We start from the raw sequence: 19,835 nt of genomic DNA, 5'->3' as shown, positions 1-19,835 counted from the left end.
GTTATAGTAGCATTATACATCTACAATCGACCGTTTCTCTGTTATTTCAAGTTGAATACACCGATTTGAGCATGCATCAAAAAAACAAACTCTTCTCACCTACCATATCTCTATTTGTATTATAACTAGAAGAATTATGATGAAACTAATCTCTTTGTTTTCTTATAAGCTACAAAATGTTTTATATAGTTTTTTTAGTGAGATGCATAGTTTTTAGACTATTCGCAGAAAACCGTTCGAAAAGGTGTAATTTTTTAATGAAAATGGCAAACTTTCAACCACGAATAACTCAAAAAGAATTGAGTTTTCAAAAAAAAAATATAGAACAGTTTTTGCTTAGGTTCTATAGCCTTATTAAAGCCTATTTAATTTAATTCAAAAATGTTCTACCCCCGAGAAGGGGTGGGAACCACCCTCAAGATAAAAGCACACATCGGCATATGGTAGACTTTGAATTAGAAGATAAGTAGAGGCTATTCCCAAAAATTTCATTAAAATCCATGCAGTAGGATATAATTCGGAGGTAATATCCTATTCTTGCTCCCATTGACTGGCGTATAACAAACTCGACATAATGGTAGGGGAGCCCAAGCGGGGATTTTTGCAGTTACTCGAGCGCGTCAGATTAGCGAATGGGGAGAAACCTGGTACCCTGCAGATGTACCTCTACCATATATTGGCTCTTAACACAGGGGAGTTCGTTAACCCGCCGTTACACGCGTCTTCTATTGTGACGTGGTTGCACGCGTATGAGCGTCGCCCTCACCTACATCAATTCGACTTATTTCGAGGAAGAATGAATGTCAACATGTAGAAATATAAAATGGGTTGTACTCACATATTATAGACGGTCTCGTAAATCAATTCTTTTTTATTAATTTAAAAAAACAAAAGTAAAAATAATATAAATCAAAAGCAAATTTTCGTTCTTTACGCGAATTCATTTTACTAAAAATACAAATTAAAATTAACAACTGTTCTGAAGCTATTTCTTTGTGGCATTTATGTAATTAACTATTAATATTTTGTATTTTGATAACGACGTCCGAGGTGGATTTCGAAACGTCAATAAAAACAATTTTTAAAGTTAAATTGTGGCTTATTTCTCAATTAGAATAGGTAAATTTAAAAATGGGTTCTTAACCAGTGGCGCCCCTAGAATTTTCCTCTGGGGGGGGGGGGGTTGGCTTGGGTACCGAAAGTTTTTTGTATTATTTGTGAAAGACAAGTTACATTTTCCTACTTTCTTTTATATATATTTCTATATGCTCTGGGAGGGATTTTAACCCCCCAAACCCACCCCCCTCGGTGCGGCACTGTTCCTAACCTAACCTAAACAATAATATTTTAATTAAACCTACCCAAATATTAAACAAAAACCTAAAAGTTTCTTTGAGATAACAGAAACGTGATTTCACCGTGATTGCACGCGCAGTGAGGAATTCTCTCACTTGAAGAGGGATGTCACTTCTTTCAAGTATCACAGAGCACACTGACCGCCTGAAATACTCTATAACTTTTTCATACCCTCTCATAAACGATGCTAAAGGCATTCCTGGGTGCTCAAGGGTATCGTATTAGTTAAGACGATTTTATTGGTTATAAACAAATATGGTGAGGTATTCCCTCATAGCGCGTGTAAAGGCGGGTTAAGGGGGGCCCGAAAAAAAAATGTATCCTTAAAAAAACTCGAAATTGTCAGATTAAGATAGGGTAAGTTAAGTACATGCAAAACAGTGTATATTTCAAGAATCTGACGATTTGAGCGGGACGTAAGGAAATGGGTGAGTCCCAAAGTTTCACAAGAAAAATGGGAATATTTCGCGAAATGAATGACAGATCGAAAAACTAAAAAATATGTGCACAATATTTTTTAAAAATCTATCGAACGATACAAACACGACTTCGCACGGAAAGGGGTGGGGGGTAAATTTAATATTTTAAATACGAATGTCGCGATATTTCGCGAAATGAACATCAGATTGAAAAACTGTAAAATACACTTATTCAATATTTTTGAAAAATCTATCGAATGGCACCAAACACGACCCCCCACGGAGGTGGGGTGGGGGTTACTTTCAAATCTTAAATAGGAGCCCCCATTTTTTATTGCAGATTTGGATTCCTTACGTAAAAATAAGTAACTTTTATTCGAAACATTTTTTCGAATTACAGATATACAGGGTGTCCCGGAAAATAGTGCGTTCCTTAAAGGTATAGATAGAAGGCACCATGTAGAACAAAAAACTCTTATAACATTTTTTTCTAAATTCAACCGTTTGACCAAAAAACTATAAAACATTTTGGAACGCAAATTCAAATCTGGCAACTCTGTGAAGTACAAAAATCTAAACGTAAATAGTCCCATGTTTAGTAAACAGAAAATTTGGAAGAATCCTGTTTAGTGTCAACGCCGAAAATGTTTTTGATCGTGTGTTCATGAGTAATATTATGATATTATGTTGTTTATTTATGGCAGATCAATAAATGGAGAGGCATAATACCTACTAAAATTCTTTCAAAATGTTTTGCTGGAATTTCTCGTCGTATGAGTGCATGTTACTCTATGAATTCATGTGTTCGCAAAAGTGGTGGTTCAGTTAAAACATGTGTTTTCATCTTAAAATATGTAAGTACAATTCGTTTAAAATTATGCCATATTTCAACTACATTTTAAAAAAATTATAGTAAACAAAAATAGTAAGTATTAGGTTGGATTATTTTAAATACTGTAAGACACAAACGAGTTCTTATTCACCAGTGCGTAACATGTTGCCAGATTATTTCAGTTTCTGAAGATTAAAATTCAGGTATATGGAAATCAATGTAATCTTTTTTTGGAAACGGTTAACTTTAGAAAAAAATGGTATAGGACTTTTTTGTTCTAAATTGTGTATTCTATCCATACCTTAAAGGAACGCACTATTTTCCGGGACACCCTGTATGGCGCTATAATCGGAAAAACGATTGTTGGAAATGGAAAATTATATTAAAAATGGAAAGTACTCACTAAAATGGAAAACTTTATTTAACTCTTTTTGGTTTTAGGACCTACTCTTCACAACCCAATAGGTCCCCAAAGCGCTCGAGTGACTGCATATTTAGCATACTTCGTTCCCCTTGTATATAGTTGGGACAACCTATATAAATTAAGTTGTAAATATCTTTATCAAAATATAATGTAGTGTATTAGCCATGCTCGAAGACAATGACTCCTGACCGTGAATTAATACGTGAGGTTTACATATTATGTCGTGTATAAAAATGCAGTGTAGGTAAATTCAAGAGTTGTTATAATTAGATACTTGATATGATATTCATCACACTATTTAATACAAGGGAATGATTATTCAAAATGTGAATCTTGCTTATAAACATAAAGCATAAACAATTAAATAAAAACTTTGGGCTGCAACCCTTTAAGCCAGCAAAGCTTTTGGTTTACTAAAAGTAGCACATAATCTACTTGTAACATCAAAACTTTTTTTAAATTCAATATAATTGTCTTTATTTAATCATTGTACAAATTTCTAGCGCAAACAATGAAAGGGTCATAATACTATATAGTGTAGGAAACAAAGGTTGAACCTTGCAAAATGGACACAAGTCCGGTTTTATTTTTTTTTCTGGTATATCAAGGGGTGCTTATTATAAGACTAACTTTTTCTGAAAAAATTTCGCCCCGGAACCTCCCTTTTCACCCCTTTAAAGGGGGTAATTTGTGGTTTTTGCGGAACGTAGCCCTTCCTGTAACTCTTACAAAAAATTTCTTTTATAAAAATATGAAGAGGACTATATTTTCTACGATTTATTTCCGACAGCATCTCTCTATCATCCACCGTTTAGCGAGGGTGGTGCCCTAAAGTTGAGAAGTTTTTAAAAAAGATGTATTTTTCCCTAACTGTGACGGAAATTTAGAAGAAATCCTGCGGCAATTATTCACAAATAATTGACTGATTTTTTGGTACAGGTTTCACTTAAGGGTAATTGCCCTTTTTTTAATTACAGGGTGTTACATTTTAAAAAACCCCTTTTTATACCATCTGAACCGTTTATGCTAGAGTAAAAAGACTTTCAGCGATTACCCATGTACTGGTGCTATTTACAAATTTGTATAATGCACCCCCATTTTTTCCCCGGAACCACCCAAAAAAAAGAAGAATTAATAAATAAATTGATTTTCTTGGAATCCTTCACACACAATGCCCTTTATTAATATGCTTCATATATCATTTTGTGCACGTTATTATTACCCATGCATGGACACCAAAAGCGATTTTCTAGTGCAACCCCTGTAGCAAAAAAAAATAAATAAAATGGGGGGTTGAAATTTTTTTTTTGTTTTTTGCTTTTTGATTCATGTGGGCATATGCTTCATCAATAGTGCTTTTCAAAAATATATATGGTTATTGCAACATCTCTGCGAAAACCACCCCTATCCTTGAAAATATACTGCAGAAATTACCTCTATCCCTTGGCGAGCATGTTTTTACGATTTTCTCATTACCTATGTATTCTTTTTAAACAAAACTCATACAAGGTTAAAGACCACTATTTACTCTAAAAATTATGTCCTATTCATTTTTTTCGTATAAGCAACCGTTACGGCACAGTGGCGCCGTAAACCTCGTATATGCTTTGGCGGGCTCCAGTTTTTGTTTTTTTTTTCGTCATCTGTTCGTTTTATTGATAAAGTACTTATGTAAAATAAAATAACACAGTGTAACCTACAAATTATGACTTATGCACATTTTACATTCTTTGCTCCCCAAAGCCACAGTGGTGGCCAAAAATAAATTTTTGCATATTTTCGCCACCTACATGCATTTTATTGCATTAATGCTACCTTAATAGCACAATATTTACCCTTAGGTAGTCGCTAAGCAGTGGCGGATCCAGGGAGGGGTGATGGGGGTGATCACCTCCCCCCCTCTCAAACCAAGTGATATTATATTCAAAGATTATAAAAATATTCATTTATTTTTATAGAAATTTAACCAATTGGCACCCCCCTCTTAACGATGCTGGATCCGCCACTGTCGCTAAAGCATAAAAAGTCATTCTTATAAAAATAATATTAAGATAAGTATTTCTATAAAAATAAATGAATATTTTTATAATCTTCAAATATAATATCACTTGGTTTGAGAGGGGTGGGGGTAATCGCCCCCATCACCCCTCCCTGGATCCGCCACTGCTTAGCGACCACTTAGGGGTGAATATTGTGCTATTAAGGTAGCATTAAAGCAAAAAAATGCGTGTAGGTTGCGAAAATATGAAAAAAATTATTTTGGGCCACCACTGTGACTTTGGGGAGCAAAGAATGTAAAATCTGCATAGATCATGATTTGTAGGTTATACTGTGTTGTTTTATTTCACATAAGTACTTTATCAATAAAACGAACAGATGACGAAAAAAAAAACAAAAACTGGAGCCCGCCAAAGCATATATGAGGTTTACGGCGCCACTGTGCCATAACGGTTGCTTAAACGAAAAAAAATGAATAGGACCTAATTTTTAGAGTAAATAGTGGACTTTAACCTTGTATAAGTTTTGTTTAAAAAAATGAATAGGTAATGAGAAAATCGTAAAAACATGCTCGATAAGGTATAGGGGTAGTTTCTGCAGTATATTTTCAAGGATAGGGGTGGTTTCCGCAGGGATGTTGCAATAACCATATATATTTTTTAAAAGCACTATTGATGAAGCATATGCCCATATGGATCAAAAAGCAAAAAACAAAAAAAAATTTCAACCCCCCATTTTATTTATTTTTTTTTGGCTACAGGGGTTGCACTAGGAAATCGCTTTTAGTGTCCATGCATGGGGCAATAAATGCCCCATTCATGGGGGTGCATTATACAAATTTGTAAATAACACCAGTACGTGGGTAATCGCTGAAAGTCTTTTTACTCTAGCATAAACGGTTCAGATGGTATAAAAAGGGGTTTTTTAAAATGTAACACCCTGTAATTAAAAAAAGGGCAATTACCCTTAAGTGAAACCTATACCAAAAAATCAATCATCTATTTGTGAATAATTTCCGCAGAATTTCTTTTTAATTTCCGTTACAGTTAGGGAAAAATATATACTTTTTAAAAACATCTTTTTTAAAAACTTGTCAAGTTTAAGGCGCCACCCTTGCTAAACGGTGGATGATAGAGAGATGCTGTCATAAATAAATCGTAGAAAATATAGTCCTCTTCATATTTCTATAAAAGAAATTTTTTGTAAAAGGTACAGGAAGGGCTACGTTCGGCAAAAACCACAAATTACCCCCTTTAAAGGGGTGAAAAGGGGGGTTCCGGGGCGAAATTTTTTCAGAAAAAGTTAGTTCTAAAATATGCACCCCTTGATATGCCAGAAAAAAAAATAAAACCGGACTTGTGTCCATTTTGCAAGGTTCAACCTCTGTTTCCTACACTAATATGAAATTCGACTCAATTCAAGCTTTCTGCTTAACCCAGGTACAAACATACCAAAAGGCACCGCCAGCCCATATGAAACGAGTCTTTGTACTCTCTGCAGAGTATGGCATTAACAAAATAAGAAAATCTACGGTTTCGTTTTGATTAAAATCTGTCTTCCTCCATCCCCCGATAGTACTATATGACCTTATAAATAAAAGTTGACGAATTCTTGAAAGAAACATAATTATGGCTAGTTAACTAGTCGGTTTTGAGATGCCCAAAGAAAACGAGGGTACATTGCCCTCATAGTAGTGACGGTACTACGGGAATTGAAGAAGAAAGAGGCAGGCCCAATGATTAGGCGTGCCAAGGAACCCTTTAACAATAGAAAAAAAGTATTTTTAATAGGATGTTTTAATGAATACCACGCGTGGGCATTTCACTATAGAAATTATTAACGTCACCAGCCATTTCGACGAATAACAGAAATACCTCAAATCGTTGCTGTTTGACCATTTATAGGCTCGGGTAGTAAATGAAAAGCACAATGTGCGTTCCAAGGGCTTATTCAAAGAAAGGATTTTAGTTTACATCTACACAACGAGATAATTATCCATACTCTTTTAATTATAAGGAGGAGATTTGATATAGAATAGGCAATAAAACCTATCTACATCCTCGAAAGAAATAGTTACCCGGTATAAGTGTATCATTTTTTCCGCTAAACTAAACAATAAAGCTCAAATACCAAATGCCAATAGCAATATTTATTTAAAAGTTCACTATTTAAGAAAACGGGCCAACAATGTTCTCCGCTAATGGTATAAAAATAAAGTTACCACTTCGCGAATTAATGACAACTCACACTACAAGAGCGAAAAAATATAACAATTTACCTTTCCGAAGTTAGTTAGTCCTCCATGTTCCGGCTTTTTACCAGGGAGGTCTGCGTGGGAACAGTCAGCCCTAGAAATAAAGGAAGCAAAATAAATAAAGATTAGTTCTAAATACATTTACATAAATTTAACTAAACTGCATATACATTAGTTTTGCTCCAAGAAGTACATTTGTCGCTAGACGGCATACAAAGTTTATTTTGGTTTAAGCCAGGATTTTGAAATATTTAGCGAATTCACGCTATTTTAACAATACTTTTTCCTGAATCGTCACAAACGTCACATGTTTGTTATTTTTATTCAAATAATCATTCTAGTCTAATTATTATTGATTTTATTCATTTATTAACTTTTTTTTTACTATTTTTATTTTAAAAATAGTTGGCGCCCAAAATTATTTTATTGGTAAAAATGCAGAGAATTGGGAACGGCTATTTTTAGCAATTTAGCCAAGAAAGTTAAAAGATGTTTCTTGCGGAAACAAATAAAATTCCAAAAAACCTTTAAAAAAATTTAAAAAATTACAACAAAGAGTGTTATAAAAACAAAAAATTACTTACAAAATCACGTGAAATAATATACGGAACCTATAAATTTTTACAACAGTTTTATGTTGTAGTTTTCGAATGTTTTCTTTTTTAAAAGGTTTTTTGAAATTTATGTAGTTTCTGGAACTAAAAATCTCAAAAAAGTATTTTTTTTCACTTTTTTGGCTATGTCCACCTTCCTTTTCTCCGGTTTCTTGCCTGTTTCTTGCATTTTTAACCAAAAGTATGGGATTTTGTGACAACCGCGGTAATCAATTATACAGTGAGCATGTAAAGGTTGGAATAAATTCATTTTCTCGAGAATGAATCTCGAAGCATGTCGATTTTTATATTTGAATTAAAATTGTTTGGCATATATATCATTTATAACGAGCGATCCACAATTATTGGGATCAAAGCTAGCCGTGCAAAAAATTACGTATATATTGTTTTAATCTGAATTTATATCATTGGTTTATCAATTAATTTTGATTAATATTATAAAACATAAAAAATCAGTCAAAACCTTTAACACAGAACTTTAATCAAAAATAAAAAGAATTAACAAAATTATAAGTAACAATAATAAATAAAATCAAACAAGATGTCCACCACCACCAGCCTCTCTGAACAAGATGCCCAATGTCCACCACCAACATCTCTACCTAACCTAACTTTTCTTGTTAAGTTGACATACACTGCAAAGTTGACGTAAACTGGAAAGTATATCTGAATTAAGAATAGAGATGCACCAAAAAGATGGAAGGATGATGTTGAAACCGATCTATCTAGGATTGGGGTACAACAATGGCAAATCGAAGCGCAAGATCGCAGACGATGGAGGGCCATAGTGGATGCGGCGAAGACTCACCCCGAGTTGTAAAGCCAGTCAAGAAGAAGAAGATGTACTGTATAGCTATCTCTGTCGTTCAGAGCCACCTATGGTGACAATAACTTTGGATCACACGTTATCATACCAGTGACGTTATCTACCTGGCCATGATGACGTAATCGATGATTATTTTAAATGAGAATAGGGGTCGTGTGGTAGCTTATTTGAACCTAATTATTTATGCAGAGTGGTCAAAAAAATAATTATTACTGAACTTATTTAACGCAAAAAGAAATATGTACGGTATTTATTTAATCCAATATACATTTTACTGCTGAAAACAGAAAACCATGTTTATTTGATAAATAAATATTGCTTTTCGCTTAAATTTAGTGTTTATACTGCCGCTCTTGGCAGTTTGATCATTACTTAATTAAAGCGAAAAGCAATGTTTATTTGTCAAATAAACATTTTTTCTGTTGTGTGACATCAATGAAATATATTTTGAATTAAAGAAATTCAAAACAGATTTCTTTTTGCATTTAATTCAAAAATATTTTTGGACACCCTGTATAAATAATTATGTTAAATAATTATGTTGATATTCTAAATAGAGAATTGAATAACCTTTCAAATAAGCTAGCACATCACGCCTATTACTAATTTAAAAAAATAATTGATTACGCCATCACGAACAGATGGACGCCGTCAATAGAATGATATAAATGCCAAAAATTATAATTCAAAAATAAAAAATCGCTCTGTTTAGAGATTGAATTCCAAAATTACCCATTCTCGAGAAAATTAATTTTTTCTAACCTTTACGTGCTCACTGTATACAGGGTGTTTGGTTAAGAATGGGCCATAGCTTAACCTTAGCTTCCTGAGCTTAAAATATGTCGATTTAAGCTAACTTACCTTAGTACAAAAGTTGATAATAACCGAAATACAGGGTGTCAAAATTAAACTTTTATTTTATTTATTCTTGAATATTTCCTAACAGGCATGCGATAATAACACAAAATTTAGTATGCGGGGGTTTTTTGGGACAAGAAATCTAAATTCAGGCAACATACTCCTTTCAGCGCTCATTTAATAAGTTCAATTTTTTTTATTACCCACTGTATATACTTTTTGAATCAAAACTTTTATTCTCTTAATATTTTTATGCAACATAATTTTTAGCATAATAATATCATTGTAGTTACACCCTAAAAATAATTTAAAACCAGAAAAATTTCCAAAAATGTATCGCAAATTTCTTCAAATCGAATTTGCGATGCAATGACATAAATTTGAGAACTGGCACTATTATTATGTACTATTATTATGAACTGGCACTATAACTGGCACTACAATGATATTATGCTAAAAATTATGTTGCATCGCAGATTTAAAATGCGTTTATCTAGAAAACAGTTGAGTTTAGCGAGATGAATGTAGTATACCTTTTTTAAGTAAAAGAGAATAAAAGTTCTGATTGAAAAAGTATATACAGTGGGTAATAAAAAAAATTGAACCTATTAAATGAGCGCTGAAAGGAGTATGTGGCGCCCTCTGGGTAATACATCATTTTTGATGGCGAATTTAGATTTTTTGTCCCAAAAAATCCCCGTATGATAAATTTTGTGTTACTATCCCATGCCTGTTAGGAAATATTCAAGAATAAATAAAATAAAAGTTTAACTTTGCACCCTGTATTTCGGTTACTATCAACTTTTGTACTAAGGTAAGTCAGCTTAAATCGACCTATTTTAACCCCAGGAATCTAAGGTTAAGCTTTGGCCCATTCTTTACCAAACACCCTGTATACAGGGTGAGGCAGATAAAGGGCCTATTAGAAATATCTCGAGAACTAAAGGTAAGAGAATCATGAAAATTGGAATACAGGGGTTTTGAGGTATGAACTATTTAATGAAAATATTTTGGTCTCTTTGCTACTTCCGGTTATACCGGAAATTGATTGTAACTTCGTTTTTTTTTTAAATGAGATACCCTGTATATTTTTACATTTTTTGGATTCTGCTCAATGTCTTCTTTCTTAAAATATGAGGTTTTGTAATATTATACAGGGTAGTTTAAAAGATAATTACGGTTTTTTATAAATTTTGTAGCAAACTTCACACCTTGTAGAATTTTACTGATTTGATATCAAAAACTCCATTTATGTTCAAGTGATTTTAAATGTAGTCTATTATTATTAAAATTTAATAATATAGCGAAATGTTTAATTTTAGTATACAGGGTTGGTTGAAACTCGGAATGAGTATTTTCTGAGTTTTCTTAAATGGAACACCCTGTATTTTTGTATTGTAATGAAATGATATTTTATAGTACTTTTTTATTTCTTAAACATTCCCTATACATAACTGCTTTAATTTGTAAGTTATTCGTAGTTCTGTAAGTCAAACATTAATTGCAACAAATATTACTTGAAATTTTATTAGGTTTGCCGTGAAAATATTCAACCATAAATAATTTTTCCAAAATAAACACATATTAATCTCGACTGAACCTTAATTTATTAATACTAGTTGATATATCAAAATACCTACGTAGTTAAGATTGTTGGTGTGTTTAATATTAATAAAAACATACAATATTCTATCTAGGTGGCTATGACTTTGACACTAAATATGTATGCTTAAACATTTGCTTTTCACTACTATTACATTCTACTATTTTTGAAGTTCCAGTTGCTTTGCTACCATTATTAATATGGATTTTTCTAATGAGGAATTGATTCACATGTTTTTTGTTCTAGGAGAGTATAACAAATAAAAATTTGCTACTAAAAGAGATTGTTAGCAATAAGAATTTATCATCAGCAATTCCATGATAGATGACAACCAAAAAAGAGAAACTCTTCATAATTTATTAGAGCGGTTTTAACGAACTGGACATTTAGATTACGAGAAATCTGATCGAACGAAAACTATTGTAAATGATTAAAATGAATTAAATGTTAGTGTCACTGAGAATCTGCATATTAGTATGAACGCTCTCGTAATCTAAGTGTCTAGTACGCACGTAGAAACTATTCTAGTAAACTTTGAAAAGTTTCTCTTCTTGGTTGTCGTCTATCAGGGAGTTGCAGATGATAAATTCTTATTGCTAGTAGTACATATTTTTGTTATACTCTCCTAAAACAAAAACTTTACTAATCAGTTCCCCATTACAAAAATTTATATTAGTAATGGTAACAAAGCAACTGGAACTATAAAAATAATATAATGTCTAATGTTTATTCAAGTATAGTGTCAAAGCCATAGCCAACCAGGTAGAATATGGTTTCTTTTATTGTAATTAAAGAATGAATCACCGACCGCAAGTAACAGTTCCAAACGGTTCCATCTCGAGAAAATTCTGGAGAAAGCACGATATACGTGGAATCGGCTGAGAAAAACGTGCGGTATATGGAAGGTCACACAATAACTAGAGGTGGCGAAGTCTAGAATTCTCGAGAATTACGTTATTTTATATTTAAGCGAATCGAGGCGTTAGGAGAGTTTAGTTGTAGCTAGAGTTTGTAAAAAAAATCTTGCATAAATAAATTAATAAAGTCTTATATAAATACGAACGCTCGTTTGATTGTTACATTATTAATATTTTATGCACCAACAATCTTACATATAAATCTTAATAAATTAAGAATCATTCTTGATTAACATGTATTTATTTTCAAAAAATTATTTATGATTGAATATTTTCACGGCAGACCTAATAAAATTTCACGTAATTTTTGTTGCAATTAATGTTTGGCTTAAAGAACTACGATTAACTTACAAATTAAAGCAGTTAGGTATAGGGAATGCTTAAGAAATAAAAAAGTACTATAAAATGTAATTTCATTACAATACTAAAATACAGGGTGTTCTATTTAAGAAAACTCAGAAAATACTCATTCCGAGTTTCGACCAACCCTGTATACTAAAATTAAATATTTCGTTATATTAATAATTTTTAATAATAACAGACTATTTTAAAAATCACTTAAACATAAATTGAGTTTTTGATATCAAATCAGTACAATTCTACAGGGTGTGAAGTTTGCTACAAAATTTATAAAAAACCGTAATTATCTTTTAAACTACCCTGTATAATATTACAAAAACTCATATTTAAGAAAGGAGACCTTAAGCAGAATCCAAAAATGTAAAAATATACAGGGTGTCGCATTTAAAAAAACGAATTTACAACCAACTTCCGGTATAACCGGAAGTAGCAAAGAGACCAAAATATTTTCATTAAATGGTTCATACCTCAAAACCCCTGTATTCCAATTTTCATTATTCTCTTACCTTTAGTTCTCGAGATATTTCTAATAGGCCCTTTATCTGCCTCACCCTATATAATTAGGTACACAAAAGCTCTAATATTCATGAAATAATCTTACCGAATTGCACTCGACCTCTTAAAATTACCGATTTGTATTGTCCTGGTAACAATTTAACATTTCTCTCCCCTTCGAGTCGGAAAATAAAACTACCAAAGTGTCACTTGGGGTACAAATCGGTAATTTTAGAGCTCTTCTGTAATTATGATAATCTAATATTAAGAGATTTTAATTGAATTATATATTTTATCTAAAACTCATTTAGAAATGTCAGATGCATTTATCTACGAAACAACTGAATAGAAACGTTAAGTCTCAAAGTTCACCACTTTGACTGTCATCGAGGCAGAAGCAAAAGTTGCAGCAAATTACAGTTTCCGCAAACTAATGCTCATCTTACCAACCGTCGACTAACGACAACTCGGAAACTTCCTGATAAAATTAAAGTCCTAGAGCACCCACGAACATAGATCATGTTCCGAGTATCATAATTAATCACGGACTGTACTTATCTCGTAATGTTTGGAATACACGACTTCAGATACAAACTACCGTTTGCCCGTTTTCCAAACTCAAACTGCTATTGAGAAGGGTCCTCGTCCTCAAAAGGGCCATCACACACATATCAGGGATACTTGCACATTCGCTACATGTAGGGTCTCCTTTCAACCCTGTTTACATTGTTTGGTAAATTGAAATCTTAACTCTGTGTGAATTGAATATACAGGGTTTACTAGATGATTACTCTTGTAATTTGTTTTGGTCTTTTGAAATTTGTCTAAATATTTGTCTAATTTGTTAGATAAACAGACGTCGATGAATAATTTAAAAAAACATGCGATGAATCGACAATTAGACAAATACGAGTAAGTAAAACTAAAGTAATTTGCTGTTCGACCCACGGTTCCTAGACATTTACTACAGTTGCCTACTCCGACTGTGGTGGGGTGACTTGACTTACGTCACAAGAGTACACAAGCCTATTTTTAAATTTAAAACAAAGTTAAGACGTTAAAATTTTAATTATGTATTAACGTAATGATAATGTTGAAAAGAAATTTTAGAATGCTAGGTAGGTACAGGCTTTAGTTTGGCCAAATTTATTACCTATTATTTAAATTCTTACAATAAATTATACAAGTAATTCTAATTCATATAATCCTAGCTGACCTCTAAGGATAGTGTATATTCAATATTTAAACCGTATTGATGGAAATTCAGTATAAGTGACAAATTTTCAATGTAAAATGGAGATTGAAGCCCTAGATTTCCGTAAATCTTGTATTAACCGTTGGATAAACATGAACATATGGTCCTAATTAATTTTAAGATCCAAACCACCCAAATATCAACAGTTTTCCATAATTAGGAATTATAATTCACTCATCATCATTCTCTTTGCCTTATCCCTATGCGGGGTCAGCTTACCAAGTTACATTTCTCCACACAATCTTGGGTCATATCAATGTTAATCCCCTTTACCAACATCTCTCCTACTCCTTTCAGGAATCTACACTTCAGCTATTCTTCGTATTGGGTGATTAACGTCTCGACGTTGAACATGACCAAACCATCTTAACCTATGCTCTCTCATTTTGGCATCAATTGGTGCCACACCTAGACTTCCCCTAATATACTCATTTCTAATTTTATCCTTCTTTGTCACTCCACTTATCCATCTAAGCATTCTCATTTCCGCCACATGCATTCGTTGTTCCTCTTTCTTTTTCACTGCCCAACATTCAGTTCCGTACATCACAGCCGGTATTATGGCTGTTTTATAGAATTTTCTCTTCAGCTTCATTGGAAGTTTTCTGTCACACAACACACCACTCGCTTCTTTCCACTTCGTCCATTCAGCCGTAATTCTACTCAGCTTCATTGGAAGTTTTCTGTCACACAACACACCACTCGCTTCTTTCCACTTCGTCCATTCAGCCCTAATTCTACTGCATGCATCTCCATCTATTTCTCCATTACTCTGTAATACTGATCCTAGGTAATTAAAACTAATGCTTTTCACAATCATTTCACCATCCAGTAATTATAATCCACTAAGGAATTATAATCCACTAAACATCTTCATTTCACAAGTATCGTTAGTATTTCCCATACACCAAAGACATAAAAATACCGATTAATCATATCACGATTCTCAAATTACTGTAGGGGAGAGCTGCATAAAACGGAATAGTTGGATAAAACGGGATACCTGGCCTAGAGGCTCAACTAGTGCTGCTATTAAATGGACAACGACGAAAACTTGTTCTCAGTCGTCATTTTAACATTCTCAGTTCGTTTTAGCTCGATGCCACTATTTGATGAAAAGTTGTTGTGTTTAGAATTGTTTGACTCTATTTTTTTACTACTTTGTACTTTTAAGTGCGTTGTTTTCTACATTATATTGCCTACATATATAAACATATAATTCCGGTGACTATTACATTTAAATAAGCACTCATTAACGAATATTCTCATGTGTAATCTATCTAATTTTACTTTCACGTTTAGGCAGGAGCCATTTTTGTTTTGAAAAATGTCTGAGTTTGACAAAACGGGACACTTATAAGTTGGATAAAATGGGATACAGCTATTTATTTGTTGGCCTATAAATTTTTTTAATAGCGATAAAGCATGTTCTCATACTGCAGAATAGAACAACATATTTTTATGTGACTTTTGTTCTGATATACGTACCTAGTCCTAAATAAAAGGTCTTATTTCCCATTTTGCAATAAAACATAAAAAGGCCTATTTTTAAGTTTCTGACTACTAAAGATATTGTTTTTTCAAAGGTAAATTTTGCTTTGCAGTCTTATATCCACTTAAATACACTTTTTAGATAATTTTATGCAAAAAATTAAATATTGTGAACTTATCCCGTTTTATCCAACCATGGTATACTAAAACGGGATGTGCAAGACTTTATTAAATATTTTTTTTTTACTATTTTCCAGTCATTAAAAATAGCTAAAAATATGTCATTTGTGTGCTTCAATAAATATTATAGCTATAAAAAATAATAATATGATAATTTCTTTAACATTTTGTTCGTAATAAAAATAAACAAGAATGGTATCCCGTTTTGTCCAACTCTCCCCTACTCTCGTGACGTAATCACGGTCTTAATGTTCATTGGTTAGTCGAAATGGGCAACCATAGTAAATGCCTATGAACCGTGAAAGGCTTAGAGCGCTTAACGCTGGCCTAGTTTTGCATTCGATTAGGGTACCACATTGAAATCCTATTACCCAGGGTTCCATTGTGAAGAGCATTTGGCTGATAGTTGTGCCCCTATCGCGCATAAGCGTGCTATAGGGGGGAAAGGGATGGCCTGGGGCATTGGAGCGAGGTGGGGTGATCCCTGTATTTATACTCGGGCCAGAACACCTCGCCCCAATGAATTGTTACACCCGAATGTCCTTTTTTTCGAAAGGGTGAACATCTCCCATGGGTCGGGTTGAATCAAATTGCTTGCTTGCTTCTATGAACCGTGTGTTCGACCTACCTCAATTATTGTAAATATACTAAAGTCATATTAAAGTGCAATGAGGAAAATCGGAATTTCTTGAGGAACGATGTGAATTTAAGCCCTGTCGAGATATATTGGGAAGATATATCCAAGAAGAAAATATAAAATGGAAAACAATAGCTGAGAATGGGAAACAATGAAACTAAAGAAAAAAAGATCAAATATTTATAAACCAGGTAGGCAACAGCGGAGATACCACGGCTCATACCGAAAGAGATAGGGAGAGTATATCGGTTCCGACAGTGTTGCAGTACAGACGATGGAGGAAGCAACTGAAGCAGCAAATCCGAAGAAACAACATTTCCGTGGACCTAGAGGAAATTTCAAGGCTACGAGACTGTCCTTATCTCGTAATGTTTGGAATACACGACTTCAGATACAAACTACTGTTTGTCCGTTTTCCAAACTCAAACTGCTGTTGAGAAGGGTCCTCGTGCTCAAAAGGGTCATCACACACACACACACACACACACACACACACACACACACACACACACACACACACACACACACACACACACACACACACACACACACACACACACACACACACACACACACACACACACACACACACACACACACACACACACACACACACACACACACACACACACACACACACACACACACACACACACACACACACACACACACACACACACACACACACACACACACACACACACACACACACACACACACACACACACACACACACACACACACACACACACACACACACACACACACACACACACACACACACACACACACACACACACACACACACACACACACACACACACACACACACACACACACACACACACACACACACACACACACACACACACACACACACACACACACACACACACACACACACACACACACACACACACACACACACACACACACACACACACACACACACACACACACACACACACACACACACACACACACACACACACACACACACACACACACACACACACACACACACACACACACACACACACACACACACACACACACACACACACACACACACACACACACACACACACACACACACACACACACACACACACACACACACACACACACACACACACACACACACACACACACACACACACACACACACACACACACACACACACACACACACACACACACACACACACACACACACACACACACACACACACACACACACACACACACACACACACACACACACACACACACACACACACACACACACACACACACACACACACACACACACACACACACACACACACACACACACACACACACACACACACACACACACACACACACACACACACACACACACACACACACACACACACACACACACACACACACACACACACACACACACACACACACACACACACACACACACACACACACACACACACACACACACACACACACACACACACACACACACACACACACACACACACACACACACACACACACACACACACACACACACACACACACACACACACACACACACACACACACACACACACACACACACACACACACACACACACACACACACACACACACACACACACACACACACACACACACACACACACACACACACACACACACACACACACACACACACACACACACACACACACACACACACACACACACACACACACACACACACACACACTCACACATATCAGGGATACTTGCACATTCGTTACATGTAGGGTTTCCTTTCAGCCCTGTTTACATTGTTTGGTAAATTGAAATCTTAACCCTGTGTGAATTGAATCTACAGGATTGACTGGATGATTACTCTTATAATATGTTTTGGTCTTTTGAAATTTGGCTAATTTGTTAGATAGACAGATCTCGATAAGTCATTAAAAAAGGCATGCGATAAATCGACAAATCGGCAATACGAGTACACATAAACTAGTTACATTAAAAGTGCAAGGAGGAATATCTGTGTGTTCTTGGTGGACGATGTGAATTTAAGCCCTGTCGAGATATATCGGGATGCCGAACACTATATGGCGATCCTGACTTTTGAACAGGGATCTTGTAAGGGATTTAATTAACCGTCCAGAAACGCAGATTTAATTAAGTCATTAGCAAATTCAGTTTTAAATCTAAAATCCTTTTTAATAAAAATAGACGAAGTATTACTCAATACGAGTGTATGTATTTGTTTTTTTATTATTAAATTATATGACATTGAATCATCATCATTCTCTTTGCCTTATCCCTATGCAGGGTCGGCTTCCCTAATTGCATTTCTCCACACAATTCTATCTTGGGTCTTATCAATGTTAATCCCCTTTACCAACATGTCCTGCCTTATCGTCTCCCCCCAGGTCTTCTTTGGTCTTCCTCTCCTACTCCTTCCAAGAATCTGCATTTCAGCTATTCTTCGTATTGGTGATTACCGTCTCGACGTTGAACATGACCAAACCATCTTAACCTATGCTCTCTCATTTTGGCATCAATTGGTGCCACACCTAGACTTCCCCTAATGTACTCATTTCTAATTTTACCCTTCTTTGTCACTCCACTCATCCATCTAAGCATTCTTATTTCCGCCACATGCATTCGTTGTTCCTCTTTCTTTTTCACTGCCCAACATTCAGTTCCGTACATCATAGCCGGTCTTATGGCTGTTTTATAGAATTTTCCCTTCAGCTTTATTGGAATTTTTCTGTCATACAACACACCACTCGCTTCTTTCCCATTCATCCATCCAGCCCTAATTCTACTGCATGCATCTCCATCTATTTCTCCATTACTCTGTAATGCTGATCCTAGGTACTTAAAACTATTGCTTTTTACATTCATTTCACCATCCAAAGATACCATTTTATTTGTGGTAACTCCATCTTTAAATGAACATTCCAAATACTCTGTTTTTGTCCTACTAAGTTTTAAATCTTTTTCCTCCAGAGCTTGTCTGCCCTGTTTCAGTTTTTTTCTAAGTCTCTTTCACTATTTCCTATTAACACCATATCATCAGCATACATTAAGCACTATGGAATGCTACCCTGTAGTTTCGCTGTTATCTAGTCCAAGACTAATGAGAATAAATAAGGACTAAGCACCGAGCCTTGATGCAATCCTACTTTCACCTAAAATTTATCAGTCTCTCCCACACCTGTCCTAACACTAGTCGTTACTTCCTCATACATATCTCTCACAATCTTTACATATCCTCCAGGGACTCCCTTCTTATTGAGTGCCCACCACAGAATCTCTCGAG

General features: G+C 34.6%; 1 protein-coding gene across 2 annotated transcripts in view; it reads right to left on the bottom strand.

Moving 5' to 3' along the window:
* The window catches only part of LOC114324245 (dipeptidase 1), a 996,635-nt gene that overhangs the window by 95,184 nt on the left and 881,616 nt on the right, over window positions 1-19,835 (bottom strand). For both annotated transcript variants that reach the window (XM_050646393.1, XM_028272037.2), the window contains one exon: window positions 7,308-7,377. In XM_050646393.1, coding sequence (XP_050502350.1) covers window positions 7,308-7,377 — 70 coding nt within the window. The remainder of the gene's footprint in view (window positions 1-7,307; window positions 7,378-19,835) is intronic.

Source organism: Diabrotica virgifera, chromosome 3, assembly GCF_917563875.1.
Source record: "Diabrotica virgifera virgifera chromosome 3, PGI_DIABVI_V3a".
Taxonomy (NCBI): Eukaryota; Metazoa; Arthropoda; class Insecta; order Coleoptera; family Chrysomelidae; genus Diabrotica; species Diabrotica virgifera.
This window is presented reverse-complemented; position numbering and strand designations above follow the sequence as displayed.